Raw genomic sequence first — 21,631 nt, 5'->3', positions numbered from 1 at the left:
GATACCTGTCTTCCATGTGAAATGGTTGTTTATCAACTGCCTGCAGACAGATGGAGAGCTCCATGGTAAAGGTGTCTGGGAAAGGACAGAGGATTATTAACATCTGCATCTGCTCAGGATGCTCAGGATCCTGCTCAGGATGAACCTGTACGTGCCACAGATGACAGGCAGAGACTCCTATTACTTAAAAACACAGTGATGTAAATATTCCTGTTGGCTCAGTGCCCTGTTGTGATGGGTGACTTGGTCCGAGACTCTGTGCCTGAAGTGTCTTGAGAACACTCAGCTGCCTGGGGCTCAGTCGCCATCCTAGAGCTGTGCCTAAAGGCACAAGCAAGATAAGCAAGCCTCTTATATGCTGTGGTATTGCACTGGGACCCCAGTTTGTTTTCCTTTTCTCTTGCTTGTTTCCTGCCTCTTGCCAGATGTGGGTTTGCCAGCACCATGGTGAGCCTTCCTCTGGCCACAGGACTTCCTCAACCAGGGCATCATGATGGGGCTGCAGCTGGAATGGAGGTGACCATGGCCTCCAACCTGGCACTTCCTTTGTCCTGATCACACACTGCAGTACAGAATGGGCTCTGGTCCCTTCTCCTTCAGGCTGCTCACTAGATAGAGGCTTCCATGATAAAAGACCAGCAGCCCATTAACTGTGCTGGTGAAGGAAGTGCTGACTGTGGTATCTGGGCTGTGGCTTCCCATTCCCAGTCCCCACTGGGTTCAATAACTTGGCAAGAATTACCCTTTACTCTCACACATCTGCACATACACCCTTGGCATGGATTTAAACTCTCTTAGATCCAATGCCATTAACCTGCCCTGAACTCGTCTACCTTCAAGTGAACTCTGTGTGAAAGTGTCCTTGTTTAAACCAGGGTGCAGAGCTGCACGGAGGAGGAGTGGAGGTTGGGCACAGGCAAAGCACACAAAGAAGGTGTGCAGCCTGTCTGGAGGTGCATTGGAGTGGCCCTATCTCTTGGGTAGGCTGGAGTTTGGCCCTGCATCTCATTTTCCCTCTTCCTTAACTCACTAAGGATGTTATTTTTGTCTGCTTCCTAACGAAGTAAAATTATCCAGGCTTATGTGACAGTTGGGGTGGTTTTCTCATTGATGAAAATACATAATCTGTCTATTAGAGTTTTAGGGTATCTGTGAACAAAAGAGGCGTTTTAAGCCCCATCCAGGGGCTGGAGCCACTGTTCCAGTGCTGGTCACAGAGCAGCAGGGCTGCTGGCCACAGGGAAATGGGCAATAGCTCACAACGTGGCTGGCAGAGAGACTCTTCTCCTGCAGCTGAGCCAGGGGCAAAGCTTCTGTGCACACAAGGGCAGCACTGCCAGGTGCCTCAGAGAGGTGTTTGCATGTGGCTTTTTTGTATAGGCATTTTTTCTGTAGAAACAGGTTTTTGTGGTTGATCTTCTCAGTTTCTCCAACAAATTGCTCTGAGTCCTGCAAAGAGGGAACATGCAGGAAGGGTGATAGACAGCCTGTGTGTTTCCCTGGGAAAAGAAGGTACAGGATTTGAAGGGCAAAGGGGAGGGAATTTAAACGTACAGGTGTCTTTGCTGGTACCCTTCCCTGGGCCCTTTCTCCTGATCTGTCAGTGGTGTGTGAGTGAAACAAGGAGTTTAAGCTGTGCCCTGTTCCTGCTAACCATCTCTGCCCTGTGTGTTTCTCCTTAGGAATGGATTACCCACTGACAAACCAGCCGTCAGCGAAGACGTAAATATTTACCAGAAGTATATTGCCAGGTAGGCAAAACTTTTGACTTTGCTGGGGAGAGGGCTGGGAGTAGAAAGATGGAGTGGTGGTGGGAGAGACGAGGTCTTGTCTGGATCAAGTGTTTAAACCAGACATTGGCACTTCCATTTCCTGTGGCATCTGTACTTGCTCTGTCCCCTGCTTGGGAGAGCAGTAGTTGTGAGAGCTATACAGTCACGCCAAGAGCATGCTTAGCTCCCTGGAGCTGTTAGACTTTGTGACAAATAGTGGAAAACTGCTTCACTGAAGAAGCTCAGGATTTAAATGGGAGTTCTGCCTCTTGGCTGTTATTCTTTCTGTCCACTGCCTTTTTCCCCTACCATGTCTGCTGTCTGCAGGAGGCAAGCAGAGAGCATCTCAGTTCTGAGAATCTGGGCTGGAGAGATTCACAAGTGACTTGAGTTTAGGGAGCTCTTGGTATCAACATGGGATGTTTATCCTAGAAAAATTTTGCAGCTCATTTGTCTGAGAAGCCCTCACTGAATCAGGTGCAGAGTAGGGCACCTTATCACAGCTGTGGGCACGCTTAGGTCAGGACAGTGATGCTGAGAGGAAGCCCAAGGCTGTTGTGGTGGGACAAAGTGAGTAATGCCACAAGAGCCAGAGGGACAGCGGAGATGATTGCATAACACCTGCCTGTTTTAGAGCTCATGCCATAAAGGGTCCATCAGGCTTTGCCCCCAGCCACTTGGATCCTCCATCAGTAATCTAAGAAGGCTCCCAACAAAAGCCCCTTGTATCCAGACAGACATGAGGGAAGCAAGCAAACGCTTCTCTCCAGGGAAAAAAACTGGAGGGTTTGCTCCCACCAGCACTTGGGCACTTATTAATGAAAGGGGAAGGGAGTGTGTGCTGTGCTTTCCCACCTTACCAGAGGCCACAGAGAGTCTCCTTGTGGGAGATAATCAGCTGCTAGGAAAGTAAAGGGAACATTCTGGCAGGGAAAAAGAGTGGGAACAGCACTCCCCTAGCTCAAGAGTGGAACAACAAGTGACTTAATTTCCTCCCTTTTGCCCAAATCCCAGATGTAGGAGAAGGGGGCAGAAAACCCCATGGGAAGGGAGGACTGTTGTGCCACCACAGGCAGCTCCTCAAGCAGCAATGCCTCAAGTGCATGTGGGAATTCACTGCCTTGGGGGACAGTACAGTAGTAGAATATATAGAATACAGGAAGGAAAGCAGGGGTTTAAACCACTCTTTGCATGGGGCAGAAGCAGCAGCATCCTTTTACTTCTGCAGGAATTGTAGGAATTGCAGTCGGAGAGGAGGTGGCACCTTTCTGTTCCTCATTCCCCTCTCAAGTAGAGAACTGTAAACACTTCAGCCACATCCACTGCTTTTGGAGCTGTGCAAGCCCCTTTCCCTGGGTCAGGCAGGTAGCTGAGAGAGGATTGTGAGCTACCTCAGGGACACCACATCCTGCTTAAAAGGCTCCGCAAGCCACCCATTGCCAGCGCAGCCACTTCCCTTCAATTTACACACATTTAAAAAAACAGTTTAAAGCCTTAAAATCAAGGGGTGGGGGGAGAAGAGACACAGCACTCTTATGTCTGTACTGCATAATTAGCTTAATGAGTTTGCCAAAGCCACTGCCAAAAGCTGCCCAGGGATAATCCATTCTCTCACACAACAAAACAAAACCTCTTACTTAGCTAGTTTGGGTTGGGTTGTTTTTCCCCCTCCTCCTCCCTGTATGTTTATAATTAAAAAAAAAAGACCACAGAAAAAATTATTATTATTATTATTAGTGCCTCAGCAGATGGTGCTTCTGGCAGCACTTGCTTAAATATTTATTTCTGTGTGGGTTTCCTCCCCCCTTGTAATTGGGGTGGGTTTTTTTTTTTTTCTTCTTTCACATCATCGTTACAGAGTAATGAGTCTGTAAACACTCTCTAAGCATGCTGACTTCTTTATTTATTATTTTTATTATTATTTATTTATCAACTCTTGCCAGATCAAGACTTTCTGGCCAAATGAAAAAAAGGTGAACCGATTAATGTAAAGGAAGAGGGAGTGTGTTGTTCTTGTGCAATTGCATCTATCTAATTGTGTCTGTATTGACAACTTAGGAGTTTGGATTTGTATATCAGTGTGATGAGCTGGTCTGTGAGTTTCTTGTTTCAGGTGTGTGTGTTTGTGTCTGTTCATGTACATGGAAATTGTGGGTACATTCAAGTAAGTTCAGGGGGGTGTTGATGTGCTGCAGAGTCTGTGCATGTAAATGTGCGCGTGTGTATGCGTGTAAGTGTGCGGTGTGTAAGCTTTCCTGTTATGAAAAACCTAAACAGATGCTGCGCTTTAAAAATTAATAGCTTTGAACTGTTTCAAGTGTCAGAAGAAACACAGGATGATATAACCCTTTAGGAGCCCAACCTTGCACACTGAAGGAGCAGAATTTCCCCTTTGTGCTGAGTTTGCCACTTCCCTCCTTTCCCCAGCACACAGCTTGGTGGAACACTTGTTTCTCCCTTCCTGTAGACACCACACACACCTTTCTGTGGCACATGGTAAGGAGGGTAGGAGTTGGAAGTGCTGGAGTGCTTGTTTAGCTGTTGGTTTTAAAACTGAGCCCATGTGTTATTCCTGCTGGGGTGCTTCAAATAACTCATCTCCTGGAATCAGATCTTACTGGTGTCTGGCCATTCTTTTACTCCAGCTAGTATCTCTGGTCACTTTGCATCCTCATTTTTGATAATAATTTGAACTGCTTTGTATTTGTCAGCAAGGTCTGTATCATCCTCTTCTCTCGGCCTGGCCTGCACCGCACAGTTCTCCAGCCCTGCAACAGCCCTTTGCTCTTTTTTCCCCATCACATCAGTGGAAGAGAGAGGAAGCTTCCCACAGGGCACTTTATTTCCTTGAAGAGCTGCTGGTGGTGCTGCTGACATAAAGGCCTGGGCTAGCAGGACCAGTTGGTTACATGTGTTGTGGAGCCACATGTCCCTGGTCAGTGCCACGGTGGCTCTGGCAGCTGCCCTGGACAAGCCTAGCAGTCGCCCAGGCATTGAGCAGGAATCTCTTCCTCTGCTCTCAGTTCCACACCTTTGTTTGTGCAGCCAGCCCTGCTGTTTGCCTTGTGGTTTGTTTCTTCTCTGCTGCTGAGGTTTGTTCCAGTTTCTCAATCACCTGTTCTGACGTGATCCTGATTTCCTGCAGTATTTCTTCTCCTTCCCCAGGGAAAGGCATGTCTGCTCCTGGCATCTGTCCCTGTCTCCCTTTGTGAATGCTGAGGCAAAGAAGTCATTTAATTTTTTAGCACTGTCTATCTTTTCTGTCAATTAAGTCCCCTTTCCATCTCCTAGAGGCCCTGCTGTCTCCACAGTTGACCTCCTCTTCCTTACTGTGCTTCAGAAATGGCTTATTTAGTATTGCTTTTCATCTAGACTTTTCCTACCCCATAGCCTCGCATTACCTCACCTTATTATGATCTGTAATCTCCCCTGCTCCTGCCCCATTCCTCAGTTGCCCCAGGACACCCTCACTCCTCTCATTTTCCTTTTTTAGCTGTTGCCCTTCCTCATTTCTTTCCCATGCCCTTTATCATATGCACTCCTGCTGTGTTTAGCACTTAAGTGACGTGAGGAACCTTTGAGGAACCTTTGAGCAGATGGTACTTTATCTTTGAATGTTTCCCCTCTGAGTCCCCTTCTCTCCACTGCTTTTCCCTTTCAAGCTCTTCTAGGGTCCTCTAGAATATACACGAGAGAGTTCATCGCACTGATTACCCCATTAGTGGATCGTCCCCTTATGCCAATTCCTGGTCTGTCTGTCAGTCAATAAATTCTGCATACTGACTGTTTGTATGTAGGTATTATACGGCATTTCTGTCTTTCTGGTCTTTTTTGCCACCCTGTTTGTCAGGAGTTTTCAGCTTTGCTGTATGCAGCTTTTCTGATATCCAACTAGATGGGCTTATACTTAAAATTTAGAATCCATATTTGCCCAACATTTATTTGTCTCCTTCTGTCATGGGAGGTTTCTGAAACTTGCTGGTGTGGTATCTAAACTCTATTCTAGAATTGTGTGGTGTTTAGTTCTAGGAACCCTCCTTCCTTATGCTTCCCCAAGTAAACAACTTAGATAACGGAGATGAATTTCAAGGGGAAAGACAGATTAGGGATGTACAGGACCTGAGTGATCCGGCTCAAGAAGCACCTTTAAATAGTGACAAATAAGCAAGGGAAGGCACAAGGGTCACCATCCTTGGAGGGGATAAAGGAGGTGGGGGTTTAATGCCATAAACATGTGAGATAAAAGCAGGACCAGGACTTAGTTTATTTGTACCTTGCTTACAGACATTGCTGCCAGGACAGTGGCTTATTGTCTCTCCCTCTCTCCTGTTTGCAGGTTCTCTGGCAGTCAGCACTGTGGACACATACACTGCGCCTACCAGTACAGAGAGCATTACCACTGCCTCGACCCCGAGTGCAACTACCAGGTAGGGCAGTGCTCAGAGCAGCAGCGCAGCTCCCCGAACATGCGGGGAGCGTGTGCGTCCTCCTGTGCTCTCCTCTCACATGCATGCACATGCCTTTTCACTTTGCTGCTCTGAAAGAGGACAGGATATGTTCTGAATTTAACAGATCTTTATTTTGCTCCCATTTAATTCAATCTAATACCATTTAACCAAACTCAGACCGCTACAACGAGGAGCTGAATATAGATCAACTCAAGTCAGTGGGAACTGCTCCACATTTATATCAGTGAAACACCGAGAGCATAAATTGTGCTGTGTTACAAACTGTGCCTGAAACTAGGGAATGCTGATCTGTTAGTCTGTCTCTTTCCCTCCTGCTGCCCGAGTGACTTTGTAGCAGCAGTATCTGCAACAAAACACCCAGTAAGACCAGCAGCAGCGTGGGATTTGTGGGGAAGGCGCAGGGGTAGGAACGATGCTGTAATTGCTGGGAGAATTGCCAGGGTATGCACGTCAAGCCAGCAGGTCACGTGCTGTGTTTGTTTACCCTTATCCCAGGTCCAGAGTTTGACACTGGCATTTCTGTGGTCAGGCTGATGCGTGAGCGGGAATCCCAGAGTTTGCCTCTGCCGTGCACCAGACACAACTTCAGCCCTGCCCTAGGAGACCTTTGGGTCTCACGGGGATGAGCCTGACCACAGCAGAGGAAGTTGATCTGGAGCTGCTGGGCTTGGCTGTGGGTTTCTATTGATCAAAGGAGAATTTCTCTCCGGGATGCACGTACTGGTCCTTCGAGCCCAGCACCGAATGATCAAGATGAGTCTGTCCCAACTGTGACACAGATATCCCTGCACCAGAAAGAGAGAAACACAAAGGATGGAAAAACAGAAAAACCTATTATTATGATTGGCCTCATGATTATTTCCTAAGGAGTCTGGAAGCTGCTTGCAAAGGAGCTGTCTGGTCTCACAGGGAATAAGGATTTAGGCTGCTTTTTAAAATGCAAATTATTTTATGGCTGAGATATATTTTAGAATAAGTAACGCTTTGTAATAAGTGGGCACAAATTAACAATGATTGGCAATAGCAATCCTGTATGTACGCCCTGGGAAATCATAGCTCCAGCCTCCAAGGGATTTCTGTTGAAATCTATATCCATATATTCCTGTGCCAATACCAATGAGATTGATCAGGATTGATATTATAGAAGGAAAGAGTGGAAGTGATAATCATTTGTTTCCTATGAGGCAGACTAGAAAAGTTGTTAAACATTAGAATACAGGCCTTTTCAATTACTGCTCAAAATAAATGGATATTGATTTCTTTTAAAAAAATCAGATTTACTTTCTCACCTTCTGTGGTAAATATTGATGTCTGTGGGAAATAGAAATAAAAAGCTTCATTTTAAAGGCACTTAGCCTGCTCTGACAATGGGTACCCCTTCATTGCTTCAAGCAGGTAGAGATTGAAAAGGATATTCTGGTCATACAGATTGAGCTCTGAGCTCTATTTTTCTGTAGAAAAGCATCTTTTTCTGTGAGTTTAAGAAAGTCTCGTGTCCCTGTTTTCCTGATAAAACTATCTTACCTTCTAGGGGACACAAGAGACTTAGAATGGGAGGACAGTGTAAAAGAGCAAAGGGTTTTTCCTGATTTCTAGCCCAGCAAGCCAGTGTCTTGCTAACCACTCCAGTGAGTGACTTGGAAGCTTGGCTTAGTTGCTTGTAGGCTGTTCAGTTCACTGGTTTGCTTTCTAACTATAGCACTTCTTGAGATAGTAGCAGCTAAAATTATGTTAGAAGACCTGCAATCTTAAAGCTGCAGGGAGCAGATTCTGGGCATCACCCCAGTGTCATGTTTACTCTAGAACTTGTGTATTTACTTTCCCTTTACCAAGAAGATACATGCACACAATTCCTCTTTAATCTGATTCTCTTGGGGTGATTACTGCCAAGCTTTCAACTCCTGGTCCCATAAGTTTATTAACAACAACAAAAGACACCCACTCTGCCCCCAGGATTACTCACCCACTGGCATCATGCGTGTCTCACTGTCTGTGTCTGTATCTCTGCAGAGATTCACTAGTAAACAGGATGTGATTCGGCATTACAACATGCACAAGAAACGTGATAACTCCCTGCAGCATGGCTTCATGCGCTTCAGCCCCCTGGACGACTGCAGCGTGTACTACCACGGCTGCCACCTGAACGGGAAGAGCACTCACTACCACTGCATGCAGGTGAGGGCAGCGCAGGAGCCGCGGCTCAGCCGCTCCTCGGGGGGCTCTGCGAGCATTCGCGAGTCCCGGCCACCCCGCGCTCTCTTGTCAGAGAGCGTGGGGCTGTCCTAAGGCGGGGGGGGGACGTTCAGAGCCTGTCTTGCTCAATTCTGGTTCAGGAGCCTCGTTGACAACTCTATGCCCTGTCCCCACTGCACTAGTCATGCCGAGCGCTGGGAATGGCAAAGGGAAGCCCCATTCTCAGTTTTTAGAAGCCTTGTCCATACAGTGAAGCAAAACAGGTCTCAAGGTTTTCTCAAAGTCTTGGACTTATTGAAGGAAGTCCCATTCTCTGCGACTCAGGGACTTCTTTAATGCCACTGCACTGTCTCTACTCAAATCTGATCTGTCCCTCCCTTGAAACCAGACTTTCTTGTGGCACATCTGCCCTTTAGCACTGGTTTAATTTCCTCCATAATCAGTTTCTAAAGTAATTAAACCTTAATGTCACATATCTGCACTTAACACCCCTGGTTCTCCGTGTTCTTTGCCATTGGCACTCATGTGAGGTGTAGGCTGAGAGCTGTGTTTCAGGGGCAGCCAAGCTTCAGCCAGAGCTGGAGCTGCTGCACAGATGCCACTGTGATGCCTTCACTGTTTTAGACATGAATGCACCACATTGTTTGGGTCTCACCCTGATCGTTCCTCAGGTTCAATGGTTTGACATGTACTCGTTTTAGTAGAATTGTGGCCTAAACCATTGCCCTCAAAATGTGCAGTTACAAGCAGAGTGATCAGCCTACCCTTGGTGATGGATTTTCTGGTCTGAAAAGTCAGGCTGACTTCCTGACCTGTCCCAGCAGTTTAAGACCCCAGTTAAAGTCACAAGGCCTTAATCACATGCTTAAATGCTTTGCTAGGATAGACTTCAGCATATGTTTAACTTGAAGCTTTCTGAAGTCAATGGGGCTTAAGCACATACTTAAATGTTAGGCATGCACTCAAGTTCTGTCCTGAATAGGGACTGGTTGAAGCATGTGCTTGCAGCATTTGATAAATTGGGAATTTCATGTGTCTTTCTCATGAGGACATTTTCTGTTACCACTTCCATAATATTGATTATTTAGTTTCTTCAGTTGAGCAGGGTGGGATTTGCTTGATTTTTATTTTTTAGAGTACAAGGAGTGTTTCACAGCCTTAAGCCACTCAGAGTTCAAATAGAGACCCTCACTTACACAGCTATATATGGCTAATTCCATCCTGTGCCCACTGTCTTCCAGTAAAGTCATGCCCATGTAAGCAGTGCCTTACAGGAAAGGTGTCAGAATGTAAACTCCCAATTAAAGAAAATACTGCTTAAATGGCAGAATTTGTGCCATCCATCACTTGGGGTTTTTTTCTTTATGTCCATAATTGGTGTGGATAAAATTCAGTTAGTTGTTTATATAAACTGACATTTTTTTAGGCTTTCGCACCAAGAGCTGCATTGCAAATTATTCCTAAGGACGCTTTTGTTTAATTCTTTTTTTTTATGCCATGCAGGGCCTGTCTTTTTTCAAGGTGTCAGTGTGGAGAGAGAGAGGCTCTTTTATATTGGAAATAGCTGGAGATCCTTTTTATTTTTTTCTCCGGGTATTTGTCATGGGTTTTGTTATTGCCTGTTTGAATCAACCTGGGCTGAACTAAGGGGTGGTGTTTTCCTTCTCTTCATTTCTGAGATGGTGCAGGCATTGGCACATGTTGTGCTAGAAGAAAATAAAAAAAATCCTCCCTCAGCAGGGCGTTTTCAGATTCCAGTGGGTTTTTACTCAATATGGCAAAGTTGCCCCGCTTTACCCAGAGGAAAGCAGGTTTTCAGCATTCCGTCCTCATCACAGCATTCCCATTCACTGCACAAGTTTAAAATTATTGAAGTGAGAGTCTTGAACAGTGACAGGGAAAAAAGTCACTAGTTTGCTAAAATCAGCTGAACATGGGGTTTAAGATTTGCTAGAGTGAAACCGTTTATTACAAGCTCAAAAGACTGGTTGGCCTCATGTTGCACCAGCATGCCTTACCTCCCAGAAGGATTAAAGAAGTAAATAACTTATTCCCACCCAATTTTATATTCCCCAAATAGATGAAATCCTACTTTGTTCTGTGTCACTCCATGATAACAAAAAGCAACAGCATATCTTAGTGTTCTGTTCTCTTTAAGAGCAGGAACCCTAACTGCTTCCCCAAGCAGGCATGATTATCTAGAGTTGGTATTTTATCCCTCCGGTCTTCCCTTTTTTTCTTACTGCTTCATGCCCAGAGAGTTGGTTTGTGTTTGGTTTTTTTTCACAACTGCTCTATGCTCTATCAGTCTTTAGATTGAGAATTAAAGTGATGAGTTAATACCCCTAGGAGAAGCACACAAATGGAACTATTAAATGTACGTGTGCTACTCATGTATTTATTGCTGGTGGTAATAATGTCAGGCTGTTAAACCACTGTGCTGATGACTCCTCTTTGGGCCTGGGGTAGGTGGGATGTAACAAGGTCTATACAAGCACCTCTGATGTGATGACCCATGAGAACTTTCACAAGAAGAACACGCAGCTCATCAACGACGGGTTCCAGCGGTTCCGTGCCACGGAGGACTGCGGCACTGTGGAATGCCAGTTCTACGGGCAGAAAACCACTCACTTCCATTGCAGGTGAGACAGCAGGGAAGGGGAGGAGTCCTGCCTCAGAGCTCTGTGGTCTGTTTGCCTCCTTCTGCCAAGTCATAATTTCAGGAGTGTGCACAGTGACTTGATTTGCCCTGCTGTGACCTTCTCAGTATTGCTTCTGGGAGAACCCATATACCAGAGTAGATGTGAATTCCAGGATTGTGCCACAGACCACTCTGAAGGCAGGAGTATGATCTGAGGAGAGGATACCCACTAGAAAACAGAGCCTACAATCATTTGAGAAAGAGACTACAGTGCTCTTCAGAGTAGGCCATTAATTGACTGCTAATGGCACTTCCATGGTAGGGTTCTCTCCAGCCAGCTCATCCCTTTTGGGGCCAGACTTAGCCTTCTGTACACAACTGCTCTTCTGTTGATTTCTTTGGTTTTCAGGAAGAGTAGGAAAGCACAATTTGTATCTTAGTCCCCTTTACCTGCTGTTTTGTTGGAACTTTTAGTGGAGGGTGCCTGTATTCCCATGTTCCTGTGGCAATTCCACAGAGTGGAGTGAGCTTCCCAGCTCTCCCACATGGCAGCATATCTGCTTGCCTGGGTGTCCCAGGTCAACCCACAGACAGCTCCTCAGCCCCTCTGCAGCTGAGGCGGTTGTCTCATTACAGCCCCAGTCTTTGTCCTAGAGGGAGGTGGGAGACAGCAGCTCTGCCATCACAGCCAACCACCCTCTCCTCCATGCCCTTGCAGGAGACCTGGGTGTACATTCACCTTCAAGAACAAGTGTGACATTGAGAAGCACAAGAGCTACCACATCAAAGATGATGCCTATGCCAAGGATGGCTTCAAGAAGTTCTACAAGTATGAGGAATGCAAGTATGAGGGCTGTGTCTACAGCAAAGCCACCAACCACTTCCACTGCATAAGGGCAGGCTGTGGTTTCACCTTCACCTCCACCAGCCAGATGACTTCCCATAAACGCAAACACGAGCGCCGGCACATCCGGAGCTCAGGAGTCCTGGGCCTGCCTGCCTCACTCCTGGGCTCCAAGGATAACGAGCAAGAGGAGTCTAGTAATGATGACCTTATTGACTTCTCTGCCATGAGCTCCAAGAACTCCAGCCTGAGTGCCTCCCCGACCAGTCAGCAGTCTTCCGTTTCTCTCATCGTCCCAGCTGCACCTTCCTCTGCGGCTGAGCTTGCTTCCTCACAGGCCACCAAGTCTGCCAACAGCATGACACCAGCCACAAAGATCTCTGGCCTGCTTTCCCAGGCTCTTCCTAGCAATATACCCTTGGCCCTGGCACTCTCCAACTCAGCACTTCCTGGAACAGCTGGATCCTTCTTCCCCATCATCCCCAGTCGGGTCTCTACACCACTTCCTGCCAGCTCGGCTAATCTGATGACTGCTGGGTCTTCTGGCACCAATCCAGCATCATCTGCTCCTACAGATTCCTCATCCCAGGCAGTTTCAGGATCTGGTGAGCCAGTGGCTACTTCTTCACCTGCTCCAGCAGCCTCTATAATGGAAAGGATCTCTGCTAGTAAGGGATTAATCTCTCCTATGATGGCCAGGCTGGCAGCAGCTGCACTCAAGCCCTCTGTGGCACTTGAAGCAGGTGAGTTACCTCATCAGTTGTGATAGTGGTGGGAGGCAGAGCAGTGCCTGATGTCTTGGAGGAGAGTGAATGAGAAGCCACCCAGTTGTCCATGGGACTGCAGTTGGGAAGGGGTAGAAAAAGAAAATAAATGGGAGAATGAATTTGGTTGTGTTTAATTAACCCTTGAGGAAGGCAGTCTTGGCAAGGTTTCTTGTGGACCCTGGCTGTACATGGCCAGAAGAGAGGCAAGAAACATTTTTGCCCATGAAGGGAGTAGGCTCTTACCAGAGCTGAAGAGTGTTGCCATGTGTAATTTGCTACAGGCTGAAAAGAGGGAGGCACTGTATTGAAAATAGAAATTAAGAAAAAATATCTTAGCCAGTACTTGCAGGCTCTACTGAGACTGTATCAAGCTTTAGCTAGGCCTGGTGTTGATGGTCCTGTAGCCCATGGCCAGTTATTTTCCTGAGCTGGGGGCTGTTCTGTGCTTCAGCTTTGTTGTCCCGGCTGTTGGTTTGGGGATAGTGTTGGTACAGTCCCCAGACAGGGACTTTTTTGGTCAGTTCTTGAAAGCTGTGCTCCTCTCTCCCTGCGCTAGGGAGGGGTAAAAGATGGGAAGGGGAAGTGCCCTGGGGCAGCCCAGCGCTCTCCCTGCTGCCTCCCAGACCTGAGGTGGGTCGCAGCTCAATCCCAGCCCTGAGAGATGGATGTGGGGCTCCCATGGCAGCGGAGGGGGCTCTCGGTGGGCAGGCAGGGCCGGGCAGGCAGGGCCGGGCAGGGCAGGGCAGGAAGGGCCAGGCAGGGCAGGGTAGGGCAGGCAGGGCCGGGCACGGCAGAGCTGGGCAGGGTAGGGCAGGGCAGGGCAGGCAGGGCCGGGCAGGGCAGGCAGGGCAGGGCAGGGCAGGCAGGGCCGTGCCAGGAAGGGCAGGGCCGGGCAGGGCAGAGCAGGCAGGGCCGGGCAGGGCAGGCAGGGCCGTGCCAGGAAGGGCAGGCAGAGCAGGCAGGGCCGTGCCAGGAAGGGCAGGCAGGGCAGGGCCAGGCCGGGCAGGGCAGGGCAGGGCCGGGCAGGGCAGGGCAGGGCAGGAAGGGCCAGGCAGGGCAGGGCAGGGCAGGGCCGGGCAGGGCAGGGCAGGGCAGGAAGGGCCAGGCAGGGCAGGGTAGGGCAGGCAGGGCAGGGCAGAGCAGGCAGGGCCGTGCCAGGAAGGGCAGGGCCGTGCCAGGAAGGGCAGGCAGGGCCAGGAAGGGCAGGCAGGGCCGGGCAGGGCAGGCAGGGCCGTGCCAGGAAGGGCAGGCAGGGCAGGGCAGGCAGGCCGTGCCGGGCAGCACCCGCGGCGCTGGGCTAAGCCCGGAGCCGCCGGCCCTGCCCCGGCGGCGCTGCTGATGGCCCCGGCTGCCCAGAGGAACGGGGGAGTAGAAGGAAGTGATCTGATTGAAGAGGGAGGGGAACCTTCACATACTTCTGAAATTATTGTTTAAAAAATTGTTTCCTAAAGCAGAGAAAGGTCATTGAGGGAACTGTTTTCCTTTATTTTTTAATAAAATGCCACTTGCTGTCTGAGAAGCAGCTCGCCGTCAGCTGTACTGCCAGAGGGTAAATTAATATTTTAGTCACTTGGGGATTGTGGAAAAAAGCTCTGCAGACATGTTTCTGTCAGCAACTTTTTTTCCCTCCTTTTTTCTTTGCTGTTTTTCCTAATTTTTTGCTTCAATTTTTTCTCTTTCGTCCCTTTCCCCCCCCCCCCCCCCCCCCCCCGCCCTTTGCTCTTTTCCTCTCCCCCTTTAATTTGAATTCTTCTTTCATGGGCTCGGCACTAAACCTCCTCCCGAAAAAGAAGCGCTCCCCGTTTTTGCGGGGACACGGAGAGGGCGGCGGCAGGAGGTCGCCGGTGCCGTCGCTGTCACCTTGGATCGTCCCGGCGGGGCAGATGCTCCGCTGGGCAGGCGCACTGCCGGGCCAGCGCTGTCGCTACGGCAACGCTGGGACTGGGGACGAGCAAGGGGGCTTGACTAGCAGTCGAAAGCTGCCACATTGCCTCAGCATTAACAGAGTCTTTAATAAACGCTTAAGAGGCAGCCCCGCAAATTAGTTATGACAGTTTGTGCAGAGAATCAGGTCTCCCCCACGCTCCTTCCGCCTTTCTCCTTTAAAGGGCCCGTAGCCTGGACAACTTTGACATAATTTTGCAATAATTATCACTTGAAGAATTTCCACGCTGGAGTGGACGTCAGAACCCATCATGTCAACTTGGCAATAAACGCTGACCAGCAATCCCAGTACTTCCCTCCCCCACACACTTTTTGTTTGCTTTTTCCACTTAGGCACTGATGCCAATGATTTAACTTACTTATTTGCTGTTTTAACCTCATTTTAGACCTATGCTTTTAATTTTTTTTTTTGCACTTAATTTCACTGTATTTCTTGAGCAGGTAATGGACAACCAGCACCTCCCGGAAGGTTCAATCCAGTCCAGGTGAAGCAGGAACCTGCAGAGGCCATGGGACCCACATCTGCCACCAGTCAGGACCCCTTGCAGGAGCACAGCTTGGACCTGAGTGTCAAGGACCACGGGTGAGAGAAGTGGGCAGGCAGGAGCACTCAACACTTCCCAGCATCAGGCTTTGGGAAGTTTCCGTACCTGTAATTCAAGAGAACACAGCATGTTGGTGAAAGGCAGCTTTACAGTGGTTGAGTTGAACACCCCAAAACTGATGGCAGGCAGACTCTGCTCCCCATTCTCCAGGTGGCTTTTTTGGGCTCACAGGCACCTGCTGACTCTTCAACAACAGCTCCACTTCTTCTGCTCCCTTCTGAAAATAGAGCCGCTGGCAAAACTGTTTTCGCTTAGTCCTCTTGTCAGTTGCTGTCTGAAACTGATCCACTGCCACACCTCAGCACACTCTTAGCAGCAGCATTTGCACTGCTGTAGTCTGTTGAATCAGGGCTAAGGGAAGCACATTCCAGAGAATCTGGACACACAGAGCTGGGTGTCAGGCTCACTCTGCTCTGGGTCTGGCGTAGGCTGCTCTACAGTTATGGTGATGCAGTTATGGTTGTGCAGATGTGAACGTACCTATCTCAAAAGCATGTGTCCCACCTGCCCAGCATCTCTGCTGAGAGCAGGAGTGTTTGAGGATTGTGCTGTTTGGAAAAAGAGCAGAGGAACTGATCCTGGGGATAAGTGAGCTCCACTTTGACCTTTGTATCCATTCCTGTCCATACCTTATTTAAACAAACCTCCCTTTGGGAGTCCAGCACTTGGAGCCAACTGCAGAGATCCTAAGGCTGCCTTTCAGTGCAGGATTGTGCCTTGCCTTCCTTACTGCCCAGGGGATCCCTGTCCCTGGCAGCAGAGCCTTTGTCAACATCCCCCCTGCTTTCGTGGTATTTTTGTGATATTTCTGAAAATTCTAATGGGGATAAAAGAGTAAAACCTGGGGGAGGTCATGAGCTAACAAATGAAGTGTGATGGAGTGGACAAAGAGGGAGGAGGTCCAGGCCATTTAGCAGTTGAAAGATCTAAATTTTGCAGACCTGAGACCTTCTTTCTGTCCCTCTTGTCTATCACAAGTAGACGAGTTTGGCCTGCCCAAGGGAGGGTTGGCATCATCCTTTTCCCCTGGATGTCGTAGGTGAGGAGCGAGGCAGCCTGAAGGGAGAAGGATTAATCTCAGCGCTCACAGTCCCTGTGCACATCTTAACTAAACCCTGTTGGTTTGTGTGTTTCAGTAATGAATCAAATGGCCACACAGTCTCAGCAAATTCATCTCTTTTATCCTCGCTTATGAATAAGGTAAGAGCCATCCATCAAACGCCTTTCATTCCCCCCACCAAGAGAAATTAAAGCTGCGATAGCGGGGAAGGGGGGGAAGAGATGCGTTTGTTTTTTAATGTTTTGCCTCTAATAAGATGAGTTTGTACCATTTAAATTTTGAGACCATTTTTCATCGGGTATAATTTCAGAGCCACTGCTTACGAATTAATTTAATGAACTGGCTGAAGAAATATATTGCCGCCTCTGACACCTTTTTTTTTCCCATCCTTTTTAGACAGAGGAGGGCTCCAAAAGGTTTTCTTTCCTTTTTTCTTTTTTCTTTTTTCTTTTTTCTTTTCTTTTCTTTTCTTTTCGGTGGGAGGGTTTTGGTTTTTTGGGTTTTTTGGTTTGGTTTGGGTTTGTTTGTTTGTTTTTGGTTTTGTTTTCGTTTTCAGAACCTGGCAACTTCTCTCTCACTTCCCTTTTATAGTTATTAATTTTGTTTTCTTACTTAAAAACATTTTCCTTAATTTGGGGAGGGAAAGAATAATCTGTTTTATGAAAGAGAAGAAAAAATTAGAAGTTTTGAACCAAAATCATCAATTTCTGTCTTTCTGGTGTGAGTAATGGTGTCTAACAGAGTCCCCTGTACTGTGTCCTAGAATATTTATTTTAGATGATGCACGGTTTCTTTTTCCTTACTTTTTCGTTAAATTATACATAATCTCAAATGTATATTTCTCTTTCACATGATAAATTCTGCTGTACCAAGATTAATTCTGCGGCTGTATACAACTGCTCTAGAGATCAGGACACCCTTTGAGCCATGCTTTAATATTCCGCTATGTGATAGGTTTTATAGGCATAACTGTTGCCATCCCCTTGGCTCTGGGTGTTACATGCATCAAGGCCAAATAACCCTCAAGAGAGGGCAAAGTGACTTTGCCTGGTAATCTCCCACCTCCTTTCTTTCTTATCACTGTTTTTTTCTGTGTTGTTTAATTTCTGCATTTATCCTTATGTCACTTTTCTCCTCCATTGGCTTTTTGTTACACTGGGGTTTTGATTTTCTCTTTTAAACTTAATTTCTTATTTGTTTCTTTGTATTGTTCCTTTAGTGTTTCCAAATATGCAGGTCTTTCTTTAGTGAGCAAATGTATTTAGTAGCTCTGCTCTCTGGGGTCATGAGTCATTCTGAAGGTCCCAGATCAGGGAAATTCTCTTTCAATGGAGAGTTCTCTTGAAAATCTCCAGGATAATATGTGATATAAGTATATGTTTAGAAAAAAAGCATTTCTTTGTGTGCAGTCTGACATAAGGTTCTTAAAAGTTGAGCAAGGCAAATGTAGCACAGGTACAAACTAGGAGTCAGGTTCAAGGACTGGGATTAACCAATGAGATAAACCAGCAGAGTAGAACCCACTGTGTGTGTGATTGATGGAATCAATTCCAAGATGCAGAATCAAATCCTTCTTTGTTTTTCTAGGAAAAAGAACAGGAAAAAAACTTTACAGAAATGGAATTACCAGTGGAAACACACGATCTGAATTTCTGACTCTAGCCATAAAGAGTTGCAGTCTCCACACAGCAGCAGGGGCTTTACCTTCAGGGGGCATTAAGAGAGCCTCAAATAACCAGGATTCCTGAAGCCTATTGCAGTTTATTTAGGGGGTTGTCAGGCTTAATTAACTGATATTTATAAAGGGCTTTGAGACCCTCAAGTGGGTGGAGTTTCTAGTGCAAGTATTGGGCCCAATCCTGCATTTTATGCAGGCTGTGAAATTCACTGTTGTTACTGGAGGTAATTGAGAACACAACAGAGCAAGAAAGAGTCTGGGAAATCATGCATGTATTCTGAAAGAAAATTTTCCCTCTAGGCAGGCTTGAGTAACTTCATTTTTCTATCCTGCACATTATACACCTGGACCTCTAAACCTTCTCTGTATAGATTCTATTTGAAGCCTTTCACACAGTGCAGATTGTGAGACCAAGTCCTGCTTCGTGGAGGATGTGTCCATTTAGCACAGAAAAGTGACACGATTTTATTACTGAAGTTAGTAAGAATTTTCCAGGAACTTGAGACAGAATTTTTCCCGTTGAATGAGATTTTCATCCTTCTACCCCTCACACATACCTGATAGTCACTTTAAAGGAGACATCCTTGTGGCTGGGATAAGATCACTGAATAAACTAGAGTTTACCAGTTCTACCACCAGCAATTTGTAGGAGCTACAGAGGGCTTTTACTGTTGAAGCCCACGTACCTTGTGCATAGTCAGATGGGGGATGTCTCTCTTCACTTTCCTCATGGATAAAATAGACATGATGCTTCATTACTTTAACAAGATCCATGAATAAATATTCAATGGGCACCTGAGTGCTTCATGATGGTTGGGTGGAAGATGCAGAAGAGTGAGGTGTTACTAACTTCTGCTGATGCAGTTGGAGCAGCCTGCACAGACTTTTTGTCTTCTTTCATCTTTGAAGACACTGCTCTCTGTGGGACAGCCCTGAGAGTAGCCGTGTCTGTGCGTGGGTGCTGGGCTTGATGCAATGTGTGTGTTCTTGTTGCAGATGTCCAAGACCAGTGCCAGCCTTGGCAACCTGCTGAACATTAAGACAGAAGGCGAAGGCAGCCAGGCTGGGGCTGGGGAGCCAACCCAGTACTTGGGCAAGGCAGTGAAGGCACTTGTCCAGGAGAAGCTCTCTGAGCCGTGGAAGATGTACCTGCGCCGGTAAGGAGAGCATGGAACTGGGAATAGAGGAAAGGGGAAGGTGCTTCCTTTGCAAAGTGTCTGACTCACTGGCTCACCCTGAACACAGAGTTCTGTGAAATGTAAAGGCCTAATTCTATCAGACACTGATCACCTGGAGCACATTTAGTCCTTGGTCTTAACGTCTGGTAAGAAACACCTGCCCACATAGAATTACTTTGCAAAGGGGTCTTGAGAACCAGATACAAGCACAGATCTTCATGTAGTTCTGTTATCCTGGACTTCACCTTAGGCTTCTCCTTATGACCCTGCAGTGCGAGCAGGGGGACTCAGTGCAGCTCTTAGCACTGGAGCTGTGTGAGACCGTGGCCACTTATTGCACACAGGCCATTGGTGCCTTGACACACTTCCTGGGGCGTTTCAACTGAAACTAAACAAGTTTTGGGGGTGTAGAGGCATGGGAATAAGGAAAAGGATATGGGAGCTGGGATGATTTCTGCTGCTTTTGTTGTAGGAAAGGAGACTCAAAAAGAAAATGGAGTGGATACAAAGCTCACCCACATACAGACACATGCATATACATGCCCAGACAGATACATGCTTTGAGGGCACACAGATACACCCAGGCAAACACATAGGTTTGTGCTCTGACACACAGAGTCACCTACAAATGCCAGTGCACACTTTGTAAATCCAAGGCTTTAATGGAGAGCACTAGAAAATCTTCTAGTCCATCAGCCCCTGGCTGGTGTGAGATCCTTCCCAGCAGTCCATTTGCATTTTGTCTGGTGTGGTTGTAATAGTGCCATGCAGTGTGGTTATTTTCTTGTCTCTGGGAGCATTATTCTACCACCTAGTAAGTTTCAGTGTCACAACCTTTTCCATGGTATGCTGCCTGAATTCCGCTTCTTGTAGTTTTGTTGCAGCTCTGTTTATAACCCTTGAACCACAGCAGATCATCCCTCTCTGCAGATGGAGTTCAGCCCCTTCAGACAGTCCCAAACTTTCAGCATTCCATTTAATCAGGCTCACTTTCCTCCTTTAATCTGACTCTGGATTAGTCCCTTGTGCCTGCAGGTCCTGATGCTTTCCTGTTGTTCCCTGGATGGTGCAGAATTCCCCCCTCCCGACAGAACAAGCTTCCTGCCCCCAAATAGGCAGCTCAGAATTTGTTTGTATCTACACAGAATAACGTATAGTACCATGGTTGTCATCCTCTGTGACACAGAATTACTTTTAAAATTGTTTAGTGAGTCCCCAATGTATCAAACACCCCCACGCCCAGCTGTATTTGTTGTGTGTTTCCAAACATGATTCTCCTGTTCTGAACGTTCCCCCTTGTCTTGCCAAACCTCTCTGTGCTCTTTTTCTCCTCTTGCACTGGTATTGCCACCTCCTCCCAGTTTAGTATCTTTGTGAATTTCATAAACATGCTGTTTACTCCTAGATTACTAATTAAGATGTTAAAAAAACTCAGACTAACCCAAGTCCTCCTTTCAGCACTCACACGATGCCTCCTCCTCCCAGCTCAGTGTGGTGCTGGTTGTCATCAGCCTTTGTTTATAGTCCCTCAGCCAGTTTCAAGCCATGAGGTGGCATTACATCCAGGCCAATTGGAATTAATTCTAAGCATATGCAAGACTGAATCAAATGCTTTGCTAAAATCCAAATATATTGCATCCCTTCGTCCACTAATTTTGTAATTCTATCAAAAAAAGCAATTAAATTTGTCTGGCAAGATTTATTCTTTGTAATCCTGATGCTGTTTATTGCTCATGGTTCTTTTATCCTCTAGATGTTTAATGATTTTCTCCTCCCTCTTAATATTTGTTCCATTACTTTACTGGAAGAAGAAGTTAAGGCCAGAGGTATGATAATTGCCAAAGATGACTTGTCTTTTCTTTTTCCCCTCAAAGAACCAGTACCTGGACTGTTTAATTTCTTTTTTTTTTTTTTTTTTTTCCACTTATGTAGTACCTCCCACTTCTCTATGGCTTAAAAACCAGCAAATGGTAATGTAATCAGTTTGGGAGTTAATTTCCATTGCACTTCAGGACATACATCATCCCGACTGACTTGATTTGTGCATTTTTATATTTTTCGAATGAGTCCCTTTATCTGCTCTTCTAGAAGGTCTTCACTACATCCCAAATTCTCTGCTTTGTCTTCAGTTTCCTCATCCAAAGCAAATTTTACCATGCAGCCATTTTTGATTCATCATCTCCTTTTTTGTGGGAGGCCTTCTTTCTAGGTTCAACACTTCTTTTCTCTGATAAAACAGCCCCTTTACTTTGCAATAACATGGTTTCTTCTATCTTACCCCACAATTACTTTCCTTCCTCTTCTCCCTGCAAGCCATAACTGACAGCACATGTTGTATATCCACAGACCTTCCTTCTCCAGTACAAGTTTTTTCTCTTTCCTTTGCCTTCCCATTGGTGAGTGGTCCCTCCTGGGACCATACAGGCTGCTGTTTGTTTCTTGCTTTCCTGCTCATCAGAGCAACTGTAGTTTGTTGTACC

General features: G+C 46.8%; 1 protein-coding gene across 11 annotated transcripts in view; it reads left to right on the top strand.

The window, feature by feature from the left end:
• The window catches only part of CASZ1 (castor zinc finger 1), a 276,777-nt gene that overhangs the window by 237,985 nt on the left and 17,161 nt on the right, over positions 1-21,631 (top strand). For all 11 annotated transcript variants that reach the window (XR_008434567.1, XR_008434566.1, XM_053962746.1 and 8 more), the window contains 8 exons: positions 1,683-1,751; positions 6,109-6,199; positions 8,252-8,416; positions 10,904-11,076; positions 11,794-12,662; positions 15,072-15,213; positions 16,372-16,435; positions 18,970-19,130. Coding sequence is in view for 9 of the 11 variants with exons in the window: in XM_053962746.1 (XP_053818721.1) it covers positions 1,683-1,751; positions 6,109-6,199; positions 8,252-8,416; positions 10,904-11,076; positions 11,794-12,662; positions 15,072-15,213; positions 16,372-16,435; positions 18,970-19,130 (1,734 nt within the window). In the remaining 2 variants the exon portion in view is untranslated. The remainder of the gene's footprint in view (positions 1-1,682; positions 1,752-6,108; positions 6,200-8,251; positions 8,417-10,903; positions 11,077-11,793; positions 12,663-15,071; positions 15,214-16,371; positions 16,436-18,969; positions 19,131-21,631) is intronic.

Source organism: Vidua chalybeata, chromosome 22 (genome assembly GCF_026979565.1).
Source record: "Vidua chalybeata isolate OUT-0048 chromosome 22, bVidCha1 merged haplotype, whole genome shotgun sequence".
NCBI lineage: Eukaryota > Metazoa > Chordata > Aves > Passeriformes > Viduidae > Vidua > Vidua chalybeata.
Note: the sequence above shows the minus strand (reverse complement) of the source record. Positions and strands in the feature narration are given on the sequence as shown.